At 35.7% G+C, this 23,294-nt stretch overlaps 1 protein-coding gene and 1 long non-coding RNA gene across 7 annotated transcripts in view; both read right to left on the bottom strand.

Moving 5' to 3' along the window:
* Positions 1–12,523: 12,523 nt before the first annotated feature.
* On the bottom strand, positions 12,524–16,113 carry LOC127529420 (uncharacterized). The gene is made up of 2 exons (XR_007936105.1): positions 14,788–16,113; positions 12,524–14,723 (listed from the first exon to the last, which is right to left on the bottom strand). It is a non-coding gene; the product is annotated as an uncharacterized LOC127529420 (long non-coding RNA).
* A 19-nt stretch (positions 16,114–16,132) lies between these two features.
* The window catches only part of LOC114659289 (myelin transcription factor 1-like), a 66,526-nt gene continuing 59,364 nt past the window's right edge, over positions 16,133–23,294 (bottom strand). For all 6 annotated transcript variants that reach the window (XM_051932856.1, XM_051932858.1, XM_028811695.2 and 3 more), the window contains 3 exons: positions 22,711–22,814; positions 19,452–19,595; positions 16,133–17,394 (listed from right to left, as the gene is read on the bottom strand). In XM_051932856.1, the coding sequence (XP_051788816.1) occupies positions 17,254–17,394; positions 19,452–19,595; positions 22,711–22,814 (389 nt within the window). In that variant the 3' untranslated portion in view covers positions 16,133–17,253. The remainder of the gene's footprint in view (positions 17,395–19,451; positions 19,596–22,710; positions 22,815–23,294) is intronic.

The following is a 23,294-nucleotide window of genomic DNA, read 5'->3' as shown; positions in this document are numbered from 1 at the left end:
AAGAAAGGTCACTCTCAAATGCATGCAACTTGCAACATGCAACTTGTTAGAATTATAAAGAGTCAAAAATAAATAAGTCATAAATATTTTTTCTCAGTATTATGCCAGTTGGTGCATACAATCTTACTGGTAATAAAACATTTCTTAGTATTTTAATTAACATTGTAAAACCCATGTTAGCATTTAGTAGGCAGTGTGAAATTTTAAAAGCTGGCAGTGCTGAATCTCCAATGAGATATAGTAGTAACTTCTAATATAAAAATGATAAAGTAGAAACCCTCGATTGCTAAAGAGGAGTCAATACAATATGAATATTGCATTTCGTTCCCTTTTATTCTGCCTTGATTATACAGCACTTTAGGAGAACCAGAATACAGACTGCAAGTCATTTCAGATAGACTGTGTAAACGTATTTGGGAAGATTATTCTGAATGTCTGAGTTTCATTGTGTCATACGTACATATGTGTATACATACATTCACAAGCCTGCTTAATCCAGTTGAGGGTAATGGAGAGGGGAAGACAGAGCCTATATTGGCAGCACTGGGCAGAAGGCAGGAAACAACACATAAATGAACATTCAAGCCAATTTAGAGTAATCAGTTAATCCACGGCTATTCAAAGTCATTCCTTGAGGGTTGTAGTGGATGCAGTTTTTTGTTCCAACCCAATTTCTTAAGGAGAAGTCTGTTATTGCTGTTGAAACACTTATTGCTCAAGCAACATTTTTATTGCTTATTAAGATTCCCCAGCCTTAATTGCTTTTTCTAGTCTTAAACAGCTGCATTCACCATCTTTTGCTCCCTATTAACAATAAGATGCAAATGACAAATGAACCGGCTGTTCTCCATCTGACTTGTTTCCATTTACATCTGTGTGTGTTCATCTTGAACAATATGGTTTAATAAAACATTTGGGAGGAATCTGAAAAGAAAAAAGTAAAAGCCTGTGAACCATTTATTCACTTCAGATTACAAATCTTTGGGATGATATGCTTGAAAAGGAAAACATCAGCGATACAAGAATGACTTGACATGGCAGAATGAAAACATTAACAAGCCATAAAATGAAGGAAAAAAATGTGATTAGTAAGGAATTGATCTCTAATTAAGCAATCATTTTTGAACAAAAATCTGCGGCCACTGCATCCATCCAGGACTGACTTTGATGACCTCTGAATTAATCTAACATGCATGTCTTTCTTTTCTGGAATATTTTTATTTAACATTGTCAAACCTATTGCTAATATTTATTCTGCATGGTGATATCTAACAATATGGCATTGCTGGATATCTGGCTTTATTTTGTCTCCTTGTAGGAGGTTCACTAGTAAGTTCTGTGTCTTATGCAAGATGGGAGGATAGCCTGGGTACCCAGAGAAAAACTCACATAGACATTAACAGAACATGCAGATTCCACACAGACAACTGGGTACTGGATATATGAGGCAGCAGTGCTAACCACTACACCACCATGCCATTAATTTATCTAGTCATTTCTTGTGCTATTCATCAAGTAAAATGGATGGATTATCTCAAACGGCTAAACAGCTCTCTTATCTTTAACCAAGCCAGAAAGTCTTGTGTGTTTTTGAGGGAATTGTTGTTTGTTATATTTTTTTTTTCTATTTTTCTTGAACTTCTGTAAATTCTTAATATGGGGACAAATAAAAGTTTTCTATCTATCTATCTATCTATCTATCTATCTATCTATCTATCTATCTATCTATCTATCTATCTATCTATCTATCTATCTATCTATCTATCTATCCTGGGTGAAGAATACCCTTTAAGGTGGTTTTAAATGATATAAGATACCTGATGGACGAGTTTAATTTCTTATGACTGATGACATTAATTTGCAAGGTAAATTGATTATTCAGTACCCGTAAATAAAAGTAACATCAAAAGTTACTGAAATTCTAGAAAGAGCTATACACCTTTAGTATATTAGCCAAGTGATAGTCGATGCTTTCAGTTGTCAGACTCAAAGGGTATCGCTGGCAAGGTAACTGATTTACTAATCTGAGATTCTATCATTTTGGAGACTAAAGATAGCCTGAAATAAGTGTAGTGTTTGTCTTTACATCCAACAGTCGAAATGGGATATATATTTATTTAAGGGAAAGAAACACAGATACAACACTAAGCAAACTGTGATAGATCTCCATGCATTTATATTAAGACGCAATTTTGCCTTTAAAAATAATGAGACTAATTTCATGTTACCATGTTTGTATTTAATTTTATGCATAAATTAGCATATGAAAAATATATTGATTTATCTAGTGGACAAAACCAGGATTTACCTGTTTTCTTAAAGTGGTGTTGCTTTCTGATATTTATGGTCAATTATATCAGTGAGCTCTTCATCCATTGACAAGAAGCTCTAGTGCTACTTATAGACTTCATGCTTTCTGGATGCGGCTTTCATGCTCTCCCATTGTTTGCCTGGCTTTCCATTAGAGATTCCAATTCCTTCAAACAACCAGAAGCCATTCATTCAGTTTCAGCAGGATTTTTGGATTTATAACAACAACAACATTTATTGATATAGTACATTTTCATACAAATGATGTAGCTCAAAGTGCTTTACAAGATGAAAAAAGAAAAATATAAAAATAAGATTGGGCAACACTAAATAACAAAGCATAAAGTAGGGCTTGATGGCCAGGAGGACAGAAAAAAACAAAAAAACTCCAGATGGATAGAGAAAAAAAAACCAAAATCAGCAGGAGTTCTGGGGCCACGAGACCACCCAGCCCCCACTATAAGTATGGTACGCGACTGTAGTTTATCTGTCTTGCAGTGAGTTGGTGTCACATCCAGCAGCAGTTGTTTCCTTGTGACCTGTAGATTCCAGAATACACTCTGACTCCCCTTTAATCTAAAGAGGAAATGGATATGAAGACTGAACAGAATGGATTTTTCTCCTTGCACATACTATGTGTCCATTGATTAGTACAGAAACTCTAGACTGTAAACTGAAAAAAGAAGCCTTCATCCTTTAAAGTTGCAGTTCTGGGATTCAATAGATTGGGATTTTATCTGAGCATATTTAAAGAATTTAAAGTTATTAAGGGTACTTTCGTCAACTGACCTTGAGTATATTTAAGTTTTTCTTAAAAAGGTGCCATCTTAGTGGTTGTTTTTGGCAGCACATTTTAGGCTCAAATTATATCTGTCTATTATAATAAAAAAAACTTCAAGTTAAAGTCAAAGTGAACTTTATTGTCATCTCAGCCATATACAAGTATACAGATAGACGTAATTGCAAAGCTCAGGGTGCACAGTGTAACAACATGATGTGCAAATAATAAATTAAAAATAGAATTAAAATTTAAATTTAAAATTAAAACACAAACAAGACAAGACATTGTGCAAAAACAAGACAAAGAAGTAGCAGCAATATTGATGTGCAAGATATGTAATATAATAAATAAATAATAGATATAGATAATACAGAAATTATCAGTGTATGATAATAGTTGTTTAAGACATGTGTAAACAATGACAGGTCAGAATGTTTCACAGCAGAAGGATTTCAAGAGTGTCAAAATCCTTAAAATCAGTATGAGATATTTTCAGTTCTTTTTCTACATGCACACTAGTCTTTGCAGGAAAGTGTTTTTAGAGGTGGTTGAGGCCGTGTGGAAGATCCCAGGGGGCAGCATGGTGTTAAGGAGTCTAACAGCTTGGGGGTAAAAACTCTCCTGCAGCCTGGCACATCTGGCTTTGATGCTGCAGTATCTTCTCTTGGATGGCAGAAGTGTGAAAAGTCCATGTGAGGGATGTAAGGGGTCTTGCACAATGCTGCAGGCCTTGCAGACACTATGTTTGTAAAATATGTACTGTAGTGAAGGGAGAGGCACCCCAATAATGTTCTCTGCTGTCTTCACTATCCTTTGCAGGTGCTTGTGGTCGGATATGTTGCAGTTGCCATACCAGACAGTGATGCAGCTGGTCAGAACACTCTCAATGGTGCCTCTGTAGAACATGGTGAGGATGGAAGGGGGAAGACTTGCTCACTTCAGTCGCCTCAGGAAGTGTAGTCTCTGCTGGGCTTTCTTGATTAGTGAAGAGGTGTTATGGGTCCACGTAAGTTCCTCAGTTATGTGCACACCAAGGAACTTGGTACTCCTAACAGTCTCCACATCTAAACCGTTGATGCTGAGTGGGATGTGGGCAGGATGTGATTTTGTGAAGTCCATGATTATCTCTTTTGCCTTGTCAACATTGAGAGATAGATTGTTGTCTTTACACCATGCAGAAAGCCGTTCCATCTCATCTCTGTATGATGTTTCATCATCCCTGCTTATCAGTCCCAGCACCGTTGTATCATCCGCAAACTTGATGATGTGGTTGGTGTTGTGCGTGGCTGTGCAGTCGTGAGTCAGCAGGGTGAACAGCAGTGGACTAAGCACGCAGCCTTGCGGCGCTCCAGTGCTCAGTGTAATGATACTGGAGGTGTTGCAGCCTATCCGAACTGACTGGGGCCTCTCTGTCAAGAAGTCCAGGATCCAATTGCAGAGGGTGGTGTTCAGGCCCAACCTGCTCAGTTTTACAACCAGCTTTGGAGGGATAATTGTGTTGAAGGTGGAGCTAAAGACTATGAATAGCATCCTGACATATGTGTCTTTTTTATCCAGATGTGTCAGGGCAGAGCATATGGCATCCTCAGTTGAACTGTTTGAGCGGTATGCAAACTGAAGAGGGTCAAGCGAGGCAGGGAGATTAGTCTTTATGTGTGACATGACTAACCTTTCGAAGCACTTCATTATGATTGGCATGAGTGCAACTGGCCAGTAGTCATTCAGGCATGTCACTGATGACTTCTTTGGCACTGGTATGATGGTGGTCGATTTGAAGAAGTCATCAGTGACATGCCAATCATAATTTTAGGCTCAAATGATATCTCTCTATTACAATAAAAAAAAACTTGGGTCAAGGCGTGATCTTCTCGGAAGACACTTTGATGTCCCGCAAGACAAAGTAGTGAGACAAAAGGACAGCTGCTGTACAAGCTTTTAAATGATCGACGCGCAGCGCGACAAGCAGATCACGCAGCTCTGTAGCAGCAGCAACAAGCTAGCAGCTGATCTGTCCGCATCTTCTTAGTGCGTGTTCAGCCCCCCCTTCACAACGCTATTGGCAGAGACAGGAAGTGGCTGACGTGTAGCCCGCCCCGCGGGGAGGGCGGGGGGTTTGGGGGGGCGGGGTGGGGGATGGGATTGGGCGAGCGAAGCATTATACTATCATTTTTAATCTGATGCAGACAAAAATTATCTGTGCATCTATTTTCTAACCTTTATAGCTATGTTCAAGGTTGTGGGGCATGGAGCTCTTCCCAGCAGCATCATGCACATGGTAACTAACTCTAGATGATAGGCCAGTTCATTGTAGGGTACATACTCATCCACTCACTATTTCATTCTTTACACAAGTACTTGTGGATAGCTAAATAATGTATTGTACATGAAATGAAGTCCTTGAATGATAACTTAAAGGCATGAATACACGTGGGGTGCCTTGACTTTCAGCAGATTAATGGAGTAGGTCTGAGGTGCATGCAAGCCTAAATACGCTATAGGTGCACAAAGATGGCTGCTGGAATGTGTCTTTGCATGATCGGCCTACAAGTGGTGAGTAGTGAACATAGAGTTGTGTAAGTTTTTACCATCTAATTACCACTAGATGGTGTTAAGATCCCAGTTGGGTCTAATTTGGAGCTGCCAGTTAACTAAACCACCATGTCTTTCAGATGTGGGAGGGAAACTCAGGACCCTGGAGTCTTGAGAAAGGAGCACAAACTATTGTGTCTCTGTGCTGCTTGACACAAAAAAATGCAAGAAACAAAACTTAGTGACTGAAAGAACTATATGCCATTTTGTTTTTTGAGTATGATGGAATATTGTTATTATTTTGGCACATGGCCTAAAATTACTTACTGTTTAAGAAATCTGTGTGTTATTTTGCTAATTTATTCATTTATTGAGCTAGATCGCCCATACTATTGTGAAAGGTTTATTGATTCATCAGCCAAAAAAAGCAAAATTGTATCGATGTAAGACAAACGAGCTGGAATAAAATACTGCAGACGATTGGGGCAAGTAGAAGTCGCATGGCACCACTCCGAGTACACAGCCACCCCCTAATGGCTACAATGACCTCTGCCAAGTTCGCTGTTATTCCACCCACACCTCCTCAAAGTGCTCTGTCCTGCAGTCACATGGGGTACCAGAGGAAACAAGGACACCTTTATTATTGGCTAACATCAGACCTAACTATTTGATTTGCTTGCTTCTATCTTCCAACCGTGACCCTCCAGAGGTTTATTTTTCTCCTATGGTCCATCATAGGAGTTTATTTTTGTTTTCCCTCTCCTCTGTGTCAGCCGGTCAACTCATCTCATCCAGGAATCAAAAAACCTCCATCTACATCCTGCATTAATAAGTGGGCAAAAGCAGGTTTACAGTTGTCTGTATGGAAAAAGACATGCAAGTTATGATTATTACAATAGTTTTATTAAATTTATTAAATCAAAAGAATGTCACAGTGGCACAGTGCACTTAGGTAAAATCACATAAGTGCTCAAATTGCTGGCCTTCATTATTTACACATTAATTCTTTGCATTTATATAGCGCTTTTCTCACTACTCAAAGTGCTCAGCAATTGCAGGTTAAGGGCCTTGCTTAAGGGCACAATCTCTTTTTGGCATTTACGGGATTCGAACCAGCAGCCTTTCGATTGCCAGTGCAGATCCTTAGTCTCAGAGCCACCACTCCACCTACATTCTCCTAGTCTACTTGATAATAACAAAATTAATAATAACAATAAAAGAATACAAATAAAAAAATACAATAACTAATAAATAAATAATAATACAAGAATAAGCTCTGTGTTGTGCATGCTTACAACTGTAAACCTACTTTTGTCCATCCCTGTATATTTATATTATACTTTATTCATAAGAATTACTTCTGAACAACTTCAATTCACTTCAGTTTTTTTTTCTTTTTTTTTCTGGCACCTCCTGACTTATCAGTATGAGAAAACTCCAACATATGATACACCGTTCGACTCGTCTTAATTTCCGGTTATGCTTTTTAGGGTCTCCCCTATTTTTGGCCCTCTAGACCTCAAAAACCCCTCATTTTTAGGCCATTTCGGGCCATGTTTTGTTCATCAAATTACACATTTATGAGAAAGAGTAAACGAATAGGAGTCTTAAGCAAAAATGACCAGATGGACTTAAAGTTCTGCATGCCGCATCAACTGACCCCCAGTGGGATACAAGGGGGTCAAAGTTATTCCTTTTTACAACACTTCAAGAAAATGGGGAACGGTAATATAAGCATGCGGAGTGTCATCTTATGCTATTTCGAGGTTGCTGATCACAAATATGATAATATTTTTGAAAGTTGATTCCTAGCCCTCTAAGAGTCACCCCGAAAAGGTTAAAAAATACAAGTATATGGGGCATTGTTTTAGACTATTTCAAGGTTTGTGAATATAAATAGGATGTTATTTATGTGATTTTTGTTGCTTTATTAGGGATCTAGCTCTTTATGGACCTCTCTCAGAGGGTGAAAAATTTATATTGCAATCGAGAGAATATTTAGACTTTAAACATTTAAACTGAAGTGCACATTTTAATATTTCAAATATTTTTCACACAACTATTCTTGCTTATTATTAAATCATTACATTTTTTATGAATAGTCCACATTACAGTGGCTTATACTAATACGGACTTTTTAATCTTAATATTCATTCCTTCAATGCAAAATATACAAATACCTGACAAAAAATACAAAATACTGTGATTTATTTACTTAGGAGCAGTCATGACCATTTCTGATTATGTCAGCTATAATCAAAGCAAACAAGAAGCTGAGGGATGTTTGGCAACAGAATGTATGAGAAGGGCCGGCTCTTCTGTTTGGTGTATGCAATACGTAGGCCGTACTCTATGTCACTTAAAACATATCAAGCAAGAGTGGGTAAAAAAAACAGTTTTTAGTTAACTTATTTCTTTAGTACACCAATGAAAGAAAAACTTCCAAGGTAATTGTGTTTAAATATAAAATAAAGTGCATATGGTTTATCACAACTATATTTAAAAAGGCAACCTTGCCAATGCAGTGCATCCTGCTTACGGCAAGCACATCCGCCTCAGGCATATTGTGATACAGAGTTACTTTTAAAACAATAGGAATTGCTCTTTTTCTTTGCTTTTTTTGGTAGTATGAAAGAGTACAAATAAGAAGAGAATGCTCCGTGTGGAGTGAAGTCATCAGTGGAGTCCCTCAGAGGTCTGTCATTGGACTTCATTTATATTAACGGAATAGATTTTGGTATAGTTAGTAAACTTATGAATTCACTAATACTAAAATTAAAGTCATTGTAGACACTGATGAGGCAGCAAAAACTTTTCAAGAAGATTTGGACAAGAAAATGCAGTTTAATGTAGAAAAGGGCAAAGTGCTGCATGTAGGCAAAAGGAACATCAATTAAAAAATACTGTTCAAGATGGGAGACACTATCCCAAAGGAAGCAATCTCTGAAAAGGATGTAGGGGTTTATGTCGACACATTTTGATCATCTAAGCAATAGGCCGGAGCTATTAAAAGGCAAATTCAAAATTAGGTTATATCATAAAAATTGTTGAATATAAATGAAGGGACATTATGCTCAGACTATACAATGCAGTGGCGAGACCACATCTAGAGTATTGTGTGCAATTCTCGTCACCACACTACAAGAAAGACATAGCAGCACTGGAAGCTGTGCAGAGGAGAACAACCAAGTGTATCCCATGACTTAAGACGGACTCAAAGATTAACCTGTTTAGTCTCGAGCAGAGGAGACTACTTGAGGACCTAATCCTGGTCTTCCAAATTCTCAAAGGCATTCGTAAAGCAGATCGAGGAGAACTCTTTGATTGATTACATCCTGACTGAAGAAGGGGGTTGAGTTGCCTAGAACGCTTGCATATTGTAATCTATCTATCCATCCACCCGCTATATCCCAACAAACCCCGGGCAGGGCACCAGCCCATTGCAGGGCACACACACACCCACACACCAAGCACAATTTAGAATTGCCAATGCACCTAACCTGCATGTCTTTGGATTGTAGGAGGAAACCGGAGTACCCGGAGGAAACCCATGCAGACACGGGGAGAACATGCAAACTCCACTAAGGGAGGACCCGGGAAGCGAACCCAGGTCTCCTTACTGCGAGGCAGCAGCGCTACCCACTGCACCACCGTGCTGCCCATAATCTTTCTAGATAGCCAAAAAAAGGTATAATTTTGCCCGACTTCTCATTGCATCCATAATGGCTAACATGGTACAAAACCCTACTACTGTAGTTTAATGGTGAATCATGAACTCGAGGACACCATTAGAAATTGAGGGGAGGTGTATTTTAGACAGAAGGCAGGAATGACCTTTTGATGCAAAAAGTCATGGGAATCTGGGAGAAACTACTGAGACCTGTAGTTGAAGCAAAAGCTTTGACAACCTTCAAGAAGTATCTGGATGAGATATTGGGACAGCTTAGCTATTAGCTGAACAAACAAGCCTGATTGAATGAACGGTCTCTTCATTTGTTAAATTTCTTATGGTGGTACAGTGTTGTGCCACTCTCCTAAATATGTGGGTTCAGTCCTCAGCATAATTAGCACATTCGTACTTCAATGACAAGGGTTACTTTGGAGTGCTTAACATTCCTCCCACTTCCAAAAGATGTTTGGTACATTATTGAGTGTAAATTGGTCCGGAACGAGTAAAGGTGTCTTTTGAAGGACTTTTGTTCTCCACAGGTTTGAATTTTGCTTTGTACCTAATGCTGCCAGGATTGGTGCTGACTTCTTAAGACCCTGTAAAAAAATATATTTATTTAGAAGATGGATGAAGTTTCATTTTGCATACCGTGCAGATTCACATAAATGGTACCGCAATTTTGGATTAAGTCCATCATGCAGGGGTATTAATTGAAGAAATTTAACTAAGAAAGGCAATTTGCATTTAGTGTTTTGTTTGTAATGTGTTGAAAGGTTTTCTATTTAACGTTTCAATTTTGAAATGTATTAAGTACCTTATGATGTTCTCTCCATGATGGGTGCAGGTGCTATATAAAATCAAGACGGATAGACTTTTCAGTCTGTTTTTTTAAACCACTTATTTCATTACAGCGTTGCCAAGCACTGCATCTCCCTGTGCTTACCTAATACAAAAAAATGTCAAACTATGAATTTATTTGAACATTCTGGAGGTACAATTTAAAAGCGGTTCTTCTCCTCAACAATTTTCAATAAAGGTTATTGTGCATGTTTTCAGGAATACATAGTGAACATACAATTTAGCGAAACAACAACATATTTAGCATTTGTGGATTGTAAATATTGTAAAATTTGAATTGAAATAACCCCATTGGTCACTTTTGTGTTTGGGATACTTCTAAATTCCCTTTTGGCTACAACTTTTAAGGCTGCCACTGAACAGTAAATTGGTCAAGCCTGTGGATTTTTTAAAGACTAAATAATATTAGCTGTACCTCAGATTTATTACAAGAGTCATCATGCAGACACTTCAGCTTTGGTAGAAGGTCTTCAGGTTTATTTTACCCGAGAACAAGATTAGTGACACTATTTATCATGCTAAAGTAGCCGAAAATGAGGTAATTGTATTTAATGACAAATAAACTGCATGTTTGATTACGGCCCTTGAAAACTACTCCAGAGGAACAACTTAAGTGTGGGGTGTTTAAAAGTTAGCTGTAGTCGTTTTTGTCAAACTAGTGGTCCTAAACAGATGTATACGTTAGGAGATTAGTGTGGAGTTTGGAAGCCAGAATTCCTGCTGTGAGAGAAGCTCTTTTATGAAAGATTTAACTCAGCTCCCATCTGTCACCCCCTGGCTGATGAATACATTAATGTTTTAAGCAACTTTTATTTAATCAAAAGGGCAACTTTGGAATTTTTTATTCACATGGGTTTAGAAGATATGCTTGAGGTTAATATACTTAGTTAAGCACATCAGATTGTAATATTGTCATCCTCTCGTGTGCTAAAGGAGCATGTCCAGGCATTACTCCAAATGTATTTATTAAAAATAAATCACCTGCTGCTACAAGCAAACTATCTTGTATAACTTATGTGTGCTGTAAAAAGGAGCTTGGATGAAAGTTAAGAATAAATTAATTATCAAAATGATGTGACTGCTGTGAATATAATTGAAGCCATGGCAGCTGTTAGTCAGGATCTATGAAAAGATTCTGCTCAGTTTTAAATGGTTTAAGAGGACAAACTCAGAGAATCTAATTACATTTTTCTGTACACTGTGTTTTCTTACACCAACTGTTTGGTTGAAGGCCTGTTCTCTTTTAGCGTAAGGCAGGGTTATATCACAGTTGTTAGCCCTGATGTCTCAGAGCTCTTGGGCTCAAATCCCGACCTGGTCTCTGTCTCTGTGTGGTGCACATGCTCTGAGCGAGCGGGTCACTTTAAGGAATGCAGGAATGGGACTTGTGCTGGACTGGCTTGTTCCTGCCCAGTGCCCCACACTGCTGGCAGAGGCACCTGCACCTTCAGCACTGTTAGGTAATAACTGGTTTTGGATTTGACAAAACAATCATTTTTCTTAAAAATAAAAAATCAGTTCATAAAATAATTTCTTTTTTTTTTTAATTTTCAAAGTGTTAGGCACAGTTAGCAGTACAGGTATGGCGATTATTTTACCTGCTGTACGTGGAAAAGACAGAAAGAAGAACAAATAGGAACACTGTTTTTTTTTTTTTTTTATATTTTTATTTTGCCAACATAAAAATGGATCACAGTTCATGAACTTTCCAACATCGGCTTCCATCTTTTTAACACTGATACAGACATACAGATTTACAAACATTACTTCAAACACGATGTGGCTCTACAGTGCTCACTTTAAAAACAGTGATGGCAAGAATACTGCCAGGGCTTGACCTGCGTTAAAAAATTCTCAGCTGGGAGGAAAAACAACAACAAAACAAAAAAAAAAAATTCAATCTTTGACAAAATTTGAACATCGTTTGTGGAAGTATCGTACCAATATTGGCGGAAGTAATTTTTTTGATATTCTAAAGGTTATCTAAATAATCACTGGTACAAAATATCTCACCTTCATAAAAATTTAGTGCTTGACAGAACAAGCCCTAACAGTATACATATATTATATATTTATATTTATTTATACATATTCTGCATGTAAGTAAATTGTTTTTACAATAACAATAACAATGCTCTTTAGTACAAATTTTACAGAGTATTTGACTCAAGTTTAATAATGCCCTGAATCTGTGCATTATTTCATTTTCTTAAAATAAGAACTATAAATGCAGTTTGGTACCTGAATCATCATATCAAATCACAGTTTTTTTTTTTTTTTTTATCTTCAGCATTTAAATGAAAATGTTACGAAAACACATTAATCAGTCATAATTATATTCCTGTCTATTCTTTGCACTTCTAGCAGCAATGCAGTTCATTTTTTTTATTTTGACACCCTAACTGAACAGGGTTTGACTTTTCCATTGCATCATCCTGAGTTATATTTGAACCCAGTTCCCAAATGTAAACAACACATACGGTATCCTTCTTGCCTTTTTATGTTGATGTAAGAAAGGCACAAGTGATAAAACTAAACAGATTTAAGCTACAGTACCTACTTGTGAATTTTGGTTTTATCAGCTTAGAAATTACCAGCCTACCAAAAATACATGCCTTTCTTGGTTTCTTTTGAAAAATCAGTAACTACGCTATCACGCTTTCTAAGGGAAATAAGGCAGGGGGTGGGCAACATGCGTCATTAGCTCCTTTCAAAATTGTAATGCTTAATTTGCGGAGCTGGTAGCTGTCTGTATAGGTATTTTTGCGTTTTATTTGCTTGTATTTACAGATAAAGTAAAAGAACAATCCATTTCCAGAGTTCTCTTTTGAGTCTTAGTTCATGTGGACAGCCTTTTCAGGAGACAGTTAAACGTCCCAAATGTGCTGGGTGTGGACCAGTATGTAATACTGAATGTGAGGCACTCACAGCATTAAACTCATAAAACTCAACTTTGAAGCAATATCAATTCCATGAACAAGTAACAAGTAAATTATATGTACATGAAGTCTAGACTTTGGTTGGCTGGTCCAAACCAAAATTCTGTACAAAACAAGACTGCACATTAAAGTGAATCCAATTGAAATGTGGATCCACAAGAGCAGTAATATTTATAATCTGATCAAAGCAGTTGTGATTTGTGATGTCATTTTTACTGCCTTTGTGCTGCAAAAGAGTTTTATTTGCTATCATCTCTTTAGTGTTGCCCACCCCTGAACTAAGGCATTAGTCTTAGAATAAAAAATGAAAAGAGTGAGTGAGAAGTTATTAATTATTTACCAATAATTCTTCTGAAAACACAAACATGTTCCAAATAACAGCTACGTGCGTTTACTTTATTATGAGTAACTTAATTGGCCAGCAATCACTCCAGCCTACTGGCATTCTTATTGCAAAATCAAACTTAAAGTCATATAAAAAAAAACAAAGTGTATGGCCTAATTCCCATTAACATTGATATGGTAATCCATTCTAAAATACAACTTTATACCGACTTTACCTACACTTGAAAATCACAGTGGTTTCATGAGCTGAATTAGAAAGTAAAAGCATCTGTGGACTTGTCTCCAAGATAGTGATACAGAAAAGCTGTATATTTGTGCGAAAGTGTCCTTTCTACAGGCTAACGACAGCTCTAGTTTGTAGAATCAGGCGCTTCTTTTAGGGCAGTGATATTTTTATTGTTAGCTTCAAAGACCATTTCCCAGACTATCCCTATGATCAGTGCTATCTCTTAGCAAGCAAACAATTTGATAGAATCTGTCAACATGAATAAACCTACATTCAACCACAATGTACATGTTGCTCTGCTGTAATGAAGAAAATGAGCATCAAAGAAATACATATTATTATTGGACAGCATAAAAAATTAATGTATGTTCTATCAAAATGTAAATGGGTTTACCTAACTGGAGCTTTCAGTGGAGAACACTCCATGGTTCTGTTTAGGATAACAAATGATACACTCAACATTCTAAAGATTCCTTTTTAAATCCTACATCAAAATATAAATCTTAGCTATCTACACCATTTCTTCAGCTTGACCTTTTTAATCCAGCTTTTTACGTGTTCAGTGTTATTTTCCTTGTATGATCACTGGGGGATTTTGTCTTTCTAGAAATTGCATCCATAGTCAAAATGTAGTAGGCAGCCTGTTATGTACAAATGAAAATTCATGAGTTTCAAATGCATTATGGGCCTTCACTATCGCCACATATTACTGAAGGCCGTCTTGGCCTGGTTACAAGCTCAATGCACCAAATTACTTGGACAGCAGTATTGGATAATTCTTAATGACTAGTCAGTGTGGAAATATTCAAGGAAAACACAAGGTGTAGAAATCTGAATTTATGCAAACATTACCAGTTAATCATATTGTGAACCTCCCTCAAATGCTAAATATATTCAGAATTAGTATAGCTGGTAGGAATTCCGGCAAAGCTTTATTGTCTTATATTAAACATAATATTCTGCTTTGAAAGCCAATGAAAATATTAGACATTTCTTCCATTGCTTTAAAATGTTTCGGTCCTAACAATAACATCTTTCTTTCTTTCTTTCTTTCTTTCTTTCTTTCTTTCTTTCTTTCTTTCTTTCTTTCTTTCTTTCTTTCTTTCTTTCTTTCTTTCTTTCTAATGACAGATAATATAACTTGGACATTTCAGCACATTTAAATAACATCAAATGGGTCTGAAATGCACAGAACTGGACAGGTCTATCCAAAGCTAAATTTTACAGATATGCCATATAAAAGCAGGCACTCTTATAGTCAGCAAAACACAAATCTACTTTTGGACTATATGATACTGTTCAAAAATCCCTAATTACAACATACAGAACATTTTATTGAATTTTTACAGACCAAAACAAATAATCAATTAAATTTGTTATGTTATTTTCTACCATTATTGGAATGCATAAATCCACAGTTCACAAGGTCTTACTAGTAGGGAAATGGTCATAATTTTATGGTAACGTTTACTTTCGCTGAGCAACTACACAGCAGCTGAGGACAAAGCAATTAACATCAAAATAAAATATATATATATATATATATATTTGTATGTATATTTATTACACAAGTTTATATTTTATTAATGGCCATTTAGGCAAGAAAAGATATTCCTAACAATCAACATTTATTCTTCCACTAGCCAGTAGAAGGGGAATAGGTTAGTTAAGAGTCATTTGATAATTGGAGAGCAGTGGCACTTTGTGGATTAAAAAAAAACAAAAAATAAGGCCAAACGGGTGCAGAATTTCATTAATTTAGTGGGCATCTACCATTACTAAAAGGTTTCTTGCTTTTTTATGTGTGTGTGTGTGTTTTTCCCCGAAAAACTGTATGAAGAGGAGCAATGTCATTCTTGTGCCTTTCTAAAACCACAAAAAAAAAAAATCAAAGTGGAATTTCAGAAAATATTTTGCAGTCATCATCCACCTTTCATGATATTACGGTCAGAAGCAAGACACAGATAACCCCGATTACATTTTACCAGCCTAAAAGTTCCTTTAGCAAACCAAATTTTTTTGCTTAGGGAAAATATCAGCACAAATGAGCTCCATAATGTAAAACATAATTTACATCTAGAAAGGAAGAACTGCTGGTATTTTATTAAAATACTATAATCACACACTTCGTTGTATTTATCACTTAAATCATGATTTTTTTCTTTTTTTATTTAACTATGAACAAATGATTAAGACTAAACGTACGGAAGTCATCACAGTTACACAAAGACATTACAAAATAAATATACAGTATCACATTAATTTTTTAAATATTAAATAAATAATAAATACATAATTTCAATTTAGTGGTCATGGGTATTTTAGAAATACTTTTTTCTGAAGAAATTAAACCAAGTAAAATCAAAAAATAAAACATCAAACAATCAGAAAAGCAAATAAGCAAAGTATTAACAAAAAATGAACTTTTAAAAAATTATCAAAAACTTTTCAGTTATAAAATATTTGCACTTAAAAAAAGAAGTAAAAAAAAAATCCCATTTTGAAAATAAATAATAAAATATATAAAATAATTCCTTATTGGTGATTTATATATATATATATATATTTTTAAAGGATGATTTAAACTTTCACTTTAAAATGGTGATTTAACAGCATTTACTGGTTGAGTTGCACTTTGTTTTACAAAAAATAATAAATAGCGAAGGTTAAATAAATAAGCAAAGTTAACTTAAAATATTGGGAATAAATTACATTTTACACTTTCAGATTCAAAATTAAATAAATGTATATAACAGTAATAGATGAACTACAAACTATTTATTGAAATGAAGTGCAATTTCTAGTTTCATAAATACTATAAATAGAACTAGATGAATGTATTTACATAATAAGATTTGTTACTTTAAGGAGAATACCAAAAGTATTATCACTTGTGTCCTTGGTGCTCTTACAGGGTTTTGTTTCTCGTATAAAACTCAGCTGATGAGGCAGGGAATGTTGTACCGTTGTCAGAAGCAGTTTGAGGTGAAGGGTGTTTTCTCAACTGCAACATGATAAGTCTAAGAAGCTTTTCTCGTTTCTTACCCAGCAATGCCCAGTTAATTCACATGCGTATCATACAAGAGTACAACTCTTCACTGGTGTGCAAAATGTCCTTCTCTGAAATCGTAATCTATTGCAACATACATCCAACAAAGATCCAGCTGCTTCTTTTCTGCTTTCCTATTTAGGTGTCCCTCAAAACTCAAAGCAGATGTGAAAATCAAAAGACCGACGAAAGTTTATCATTTTCTCATTTTAGTGACTTACTCTTTTAAATAGCTAGTAGCCTTTGGTTAGAATTCACACAGACTGTATGCAAAATTTGTATTTCAATTCCTTTGCTACATATTATGACCATGTGTCACAACATTTCTCCCTCACTTTCTTTTCCATTTGTATTCCGATGAAGTGCTGGGGGAAAACAAAATACCATAATTTGGTTCTGATTCACTTTGTATAAACAAACCCAGCTGCCAAAGGGTTAGGTATTTGGTCCTGGTTTTGTGTGAATGCTCCCTGGGAAGAAGTACATTGCCATTATAAACCTGAATGCCCTTTACGTTTTCTATTTAAAAATTAGTTCTTCCTTCTTTTAAACTTTAATACCCTTCACAGCCTGTTTTATGGACTCCAGTAGGGCTTTATTCTCCGGGTTCTGGTAGCATTCCTTATTCGTGTACATATCTGTCAACGTGTTCACATAGGCATCAAAATTCTGCTCAGTGATTGGCTCCTGATGAAAAAGTTTAAATTTAGAATTACCAAATAGCAAGAACACTTATTTTAATTTGATGACATATACCTAAAACATTAAAGTAATTCATTTAACCTGAGAAACTCTTTATTTGTTACAACAAAATTGTGAATTTTCAGATGTCAGGTCTACAGTATATTTGATGCTAAAAAATGCACAGGTTAAATATGAAAAAGGTGAACTCATTGCATGTAATGCAGCTGTCACTTAGATGAACATATTCTAGTTCATTTTTTTCTAAAATTATAAGTATCCTAGGGGATTCATGAAGTATATAAAATGAAATCAGAATCTCACACTAGCTGTTAAAACATGCTATTAATTTGTAATTTACAATGTCTGAGTCAGGGGTGTCCAAATCTGATCCTGATGGGATACAGGTTTTCCTTTCTGCCATTTTCTTCATCAGTGATCAATTTCTGCAGTTAATTGACTTCTTTCCCCTTCATTTTAATTGCCATGTGTTTTTAAGATTCAGTCCTCTGAATTGATTCTTTATTCCTCAAAAGGCAGCCAGACAAAAATGACATGTGAAATTAGCCAACAATTGACCAGCTAAGTTGCGGCCTCAAGCTCCAACCAATTTCACTCCAACCAATTTCACTCCAACCAATTTCTTAATTAGAAGCCAATTCTTGTTGTTAATTAAATCTGCCATTTCATTTCATGGCTTGTTGGTGCTCTCATTCTGCTACAGCAGACATTTCTTAAACAGTTGATTTTCTCAAAATGTTTTGTGGACCTGATAAGATCAACATTACTAAGAAATTCACCTTTCTTTATGTTCAGATATTACATGGTGGACACAGGTTAACTAGTCATGCGTTGGCATGTTTTATATCTCATTATTGTTTGGCTGCTAATTAAAGGAAAAAGAAACAATTAAGGGATCTGAGTGTTAAATAGCAAGTCAATTGAAATGAAGGCAAAGAAGTTCATTAGCAGCAAAAACGAGTCACTAATTAAGTGAAGGGTTAGAATGAAAATCTGCAGCCAATGTCGCCCTCCAGGATTGGAGTTGGACACCCCTCGTGTAAGCCATGCAGATTACCCAATACATCTCACATAACCTATGTAGCAATTTTACATATTTTACACTTGGCACCTGACAGAGAATTTCATTTCTAGTGTATTTACCCATTTACTATGGCATTTTGCTCCAGTTTCCTTCCACAGTCCAAAGACATGCAGGTTAGGTGCATTGGCGATCCTAAATTGTCCCTGGTGTGTGCTTGGTGTGTGTGTGTGTGCACGTGTGTGTGTGCCCTGCGGTGGGCCGGCGCCCTGCCTGGGATTTGTCCCTGCCTTGTGCCCTGTGCTGGCTGGGATTGGCTCCAGCGGACCCCCGTGACCCTATGTTAGAATATAGCGGGTTGGATAATGACTGACTGACTGACTATGGCATTTTAATATTTATTATTTAAAATGCCCAGATATGGTGTTTGTCTGTTCAAAGAACATCAAACTAAAACAATTATATCAACAGTCAAATGCTACAGAGGTTGTGAATCACCTCCGTATGAACTGGCCATGGCTGATGCTTATCAGTAATGTTTATTAGTGCATACAATAGTTCTGTTTTTTAGGGATTAAAAAGATAATTTAGTTGGTAAATGTAGATGGTTTGTATAGTTTGATTGCTACCATCATCACAACTCAAAACTTCTCCTTATTGTTAAAATGACCACCTGGTTGTTGATGACTTAAGCAATGTTTTGTAAAAACGTGTAATGAAGGATATTCAGACATGAATTAAATAATAAAGTCTATACATTACCATAGAATGTACAGTTTATAGACCAACTTAAAGGACAACAATCTTTTGCCTTAAAAAACATGACATCATTCGAAATGTTAATAACTGATTCGACAGCTTGACTTACTTGCTTCAATTCCAAATAAAACATTTTCCAACAATATAAATTAAATGATTTGAGTACTCTGTTAGTCATATATTTATGGTGTGATTTAAATGAACCCCAGATCAATAACAAAATAATAAGATTTAACCTTAAAGAAACCAAAGTATTTCTTACCATGTGTGGAAGGCGAATGTTAGCTAGGCTGCGAATGAGGGCACGGCTTAATCCTGACAGCTCCATAAACAATGCCTCATTCTGCTCTTCTATAATTTTATTCTCCTCTTCAATATTCTTAAGATTTTTTTCCATGGATGAAATCTAATTAGAATAACACAAAAAATAAAAATTGCATTTGAATATACTATGTATATAAACACAAACAAACATAGTCCAAAGCCACATATATATTTAGAATATAAAGATTGTTTTTTAGAAACAGGCACTAAACCCTACTAGAATGGAGAAAGGGATCTGACAAAATCTTGTTTCCTCTAATTAAGCCAATAATGATAAGTTATAATGATAAGTTTCAGGTTTGCTGCGTAAAATGATACCACGCTGCAATATTTGGTTCATCCAGTGCTTCAAGTGGAACCAAATTATTTGTGATACTCAGTTTATGGCACTATAGTGGCACTTGTTCAAAGTGGAGTTTGAGAGGGGGGAGAGGGAACCCCTGAAACTTTGAGCACCATGGGAATAGCATACAGCCAAACTAAGAAACATTTCTGCCACTCTAATTACAAATTGGAAGGAACTGCATACTGGTGAGTACTGGCCCACTGCAAGCACTGTGTTCACCTAAACATTATCTAACTGTTGAATCCAGCATTTCAGAGCGGAGGAAGGAGCCCATCATGGACCACAGCACCAGTCCATTACAGGTTAAATTTACTCATACAAAAAACAATAAATACAATCAAATTGGGTCACTTTAGAGTTGCTATTTCAGCTGACAAGAATGTCTCAGGAATTATATATTACAAAAACTACTGAATGATGTAATACTAAATATACCTTCAGAAATTCAATTCTCACATACTCATGAAAAAATATATATGTGTGTACATATACAGTAGTGTCCTCCACTATTATTGGGGTTAGATAGAGCCTTCTTTGTTATAGGCCCCAAACTCTCAATGGCCTCACCCTTGATATTAATTCTGTAACAACTTTTAAATCTTGATTAAAAACATATTTTAGATAAGCGCTTCTTTCTTGTTAGTTTACTTTTATATCCTTTTATCATGTGTTTTATTTATTTATCTGTTCATTATGATGGCTTGCTAATTGTATTTCCTTTTTGGTTATATTTCTAATTTTATATGAAATATTGTAATTGTTTTTTGTTTTTTTGTTGAAAAGCACTTTGTGCATATTGCTTTGAAAGTGCTCTATAAATAAATAATAATAATGATAATATAGGCACCCTTGGTAAATAAAAGCAAAATGGGCTGCGGAAAAATATCTTTATTGTCTATCCTCTTGATCTTTCTTTCAAAACAACAACATATAACCTTTAATTAACACAATGGGCAAGAACGGAGAACAGAGTATGCAAGAAAATGTTGTTTCGCTGCACACATCAGAAAATAGCTAAGTGGTTAAAAATGGCCTTTTTCATCAGGGCAGTAATTAGTAACTTTAAAGCATCTGGTTGTGTTAAGAATCTGCATGGAAGAGGACATATGTCTATACTGACCCCACTTACACTAAAGGAGGATGGTGGCTTGACTCGCCACAGAATCTTCATGGATCACAGCTAGAAAACTGCAGATGTTACCTGGGTCTTGTGGTCAGAAAGTCTATAAAATTACAATCAGATGCCACCTACACAACTAGAAGTTCTACAGTTTGTGAAATGTTACTGGGACGTTTTAGCAACAAACACCAGAGGTGGGTTTGGCACAGAGGGAATGATAGGTATGCAGAAAAGTTCCTCATCCCCACTGTAAATTTTGATGTTGAATCTTTGATGTTGTGGGGCTGTTTTTCTGACAAAGGCCCAGGAAGTATATATGGTACATGGACTCCCAAGAATTAGCAGATCTTAAATTAGCGCATGACTGTTCCTGCCAGCAAGCTTAAATTGGGCTATAGTTGGATCGTCTATCTGGATAATGATCTAAAGAACATGTCAAAATCATTAACATGGTTCAGTGACAAGAATCAGAATCAATTTTTTGCCATAGCCATCCCAGTATCCTGACCTAAACCCCATTGAAAATACAGGGATTAGCTGAAGAGGAGAGTCCACACGCTTGGACCTTATGATCTAATATAGAGAGATTCTGCATGCAGATCCCTTACCATGTGTTCTCCAGCCTCCTTCTCCTTATAAGAGAAGACCCAAAGCTGTTATGTTGTCAAAGGGGATGCTACACAAAGTTTTAAATGAAGGGATGCCAATAATTGTGGCACACATACTGTATATTTGACAAAAACATTTGTTTTATGACGAGAATTTCTTTTTCCTTTCAATTATTTCACTTCATTAATATTAAAGTCGGAAGCATAATCAATAAAGACATTTTTCACAGCCTGTTCTGCCTTTATTTACCAAGACTTGCTAATATTTGTGAAGAGCACTGTATGTAACAACATAGCAATAGTTTATCTCTTAACTTGCTGCTATATAAACAATATTTTTATTGAAAAATGATTGCAGTGATTTACTTTAAAAACTGGACATTTTTATGAATTAATTCACTTCTTGTTACTATACAAGTGATTACTTTTAGTCAGTCCTTTTAGATCTTTCAGCACCACTAATCCTAGTTTAAAGATATATCATTGATTGACATTAGTGATAAAAACTGCGGTCATGTGCATTTGTGAAAATGAATTAATTTCATGCCAAACTACCTTCCTGCCTAGGTTATTATCTGTAATCGTGCCAAAATAAATGTACCTACTGTAAAATTATTCTCTAAGTGGTCCTTTTAAAATTTTGTGCAACTACTACAGTAGAATTTTTTGTATGTAAAATACAGGTGCAGACATTACACTGTAGGCCACACACAGTAACAAAGTAATCCAGTGCAAATGTGCTTTGAAATATTTTAAGTTAAACTCATTATAGCAACACCAACCCTAAAGATTATTTTCAAAACTGGTTTATTAAGTACTGCTCTCAATACCTTTTAAAAAACTTGTTTTAGGTATTACAAATACAGTTTTCTTACACTTTATTACATTCATACTATCTAGACACGTTTGCAACTATATAATGACTTACACTTTACTCTTAACACATATATAGTACAGTATCACATATTTTCAAAACAAACAGTGATACCCAATAAAATAATTAATCATACATCGTAACAGCAGTTATGGTACAATTTTAGGTCAAAAAAGGTATACAGTACTATAAAAGGTAATAATAAAAATCCAACTCAAATTTTCAAGTTGGGTAAGCAATATATCTCACCTGTGTTTGCAAATTAACCATGTCAGCTTCAATCTCAGTATTAGACTCATTAAGTTCACTGATCTCCTTGTTTAATTGTTTGATGTCTTCATCATTGTCAAGCACTACAAACACAAATATAAAAATATTAATAACGACAAAGTTAAACTAAAGTAAAAAAAATAAACATAACTGTTGTGTTTTATATGCTTACTTAGGCACAGAAAAAATGATCAGCCTGTAGGTGTGTGTTGGGTGAAAAAAATAACTTTCAGCTTTTTCATCTACAGAAACTTGTTCACATTTTGATATGGCTCATCAGTCAAGTTTGACCTTCCTCTCTGCTTCTCCACAGTTGCAAGTAACTGATCCCAGAAGTTCACTTAAACCATCCAATCAACAGTAGTGAGAAGTAGTGTGTTCAAAGGGAGGGCCATGATCAGGTGAAGCTGATTGGAACATCTTACATTAAAACATGCTAGAAGGTGGCAGAGAAAAAGTGGAATGTAATAATAGTAATAATAGCTTTGCCACATGTACAGAATACAGTGAAATTCTTAGCTGCACATTCTACTAACGCTGTATGTGTGGTGTTAGTCCAACTG

Source organism: Erpetoichthys calabaricus, chromosome 10, assembly GCF_900747795.2.
Source record: "Erpetoichthys calabaricus chromosome 10, fErpCal1.3, whole genome shotgun sequence".
Lineage (NCBI taxonomy): Eukaryota > Metazoa > Chordata > Cladistia > Polypteriformes > Polypteridae > Erpetoichthys > Erpetoichthys calabaricus.
Note: the sequence above shows the minus strand (reverse complement) of the source record. Positions and strands in the feature narration are given on the sequence as shown.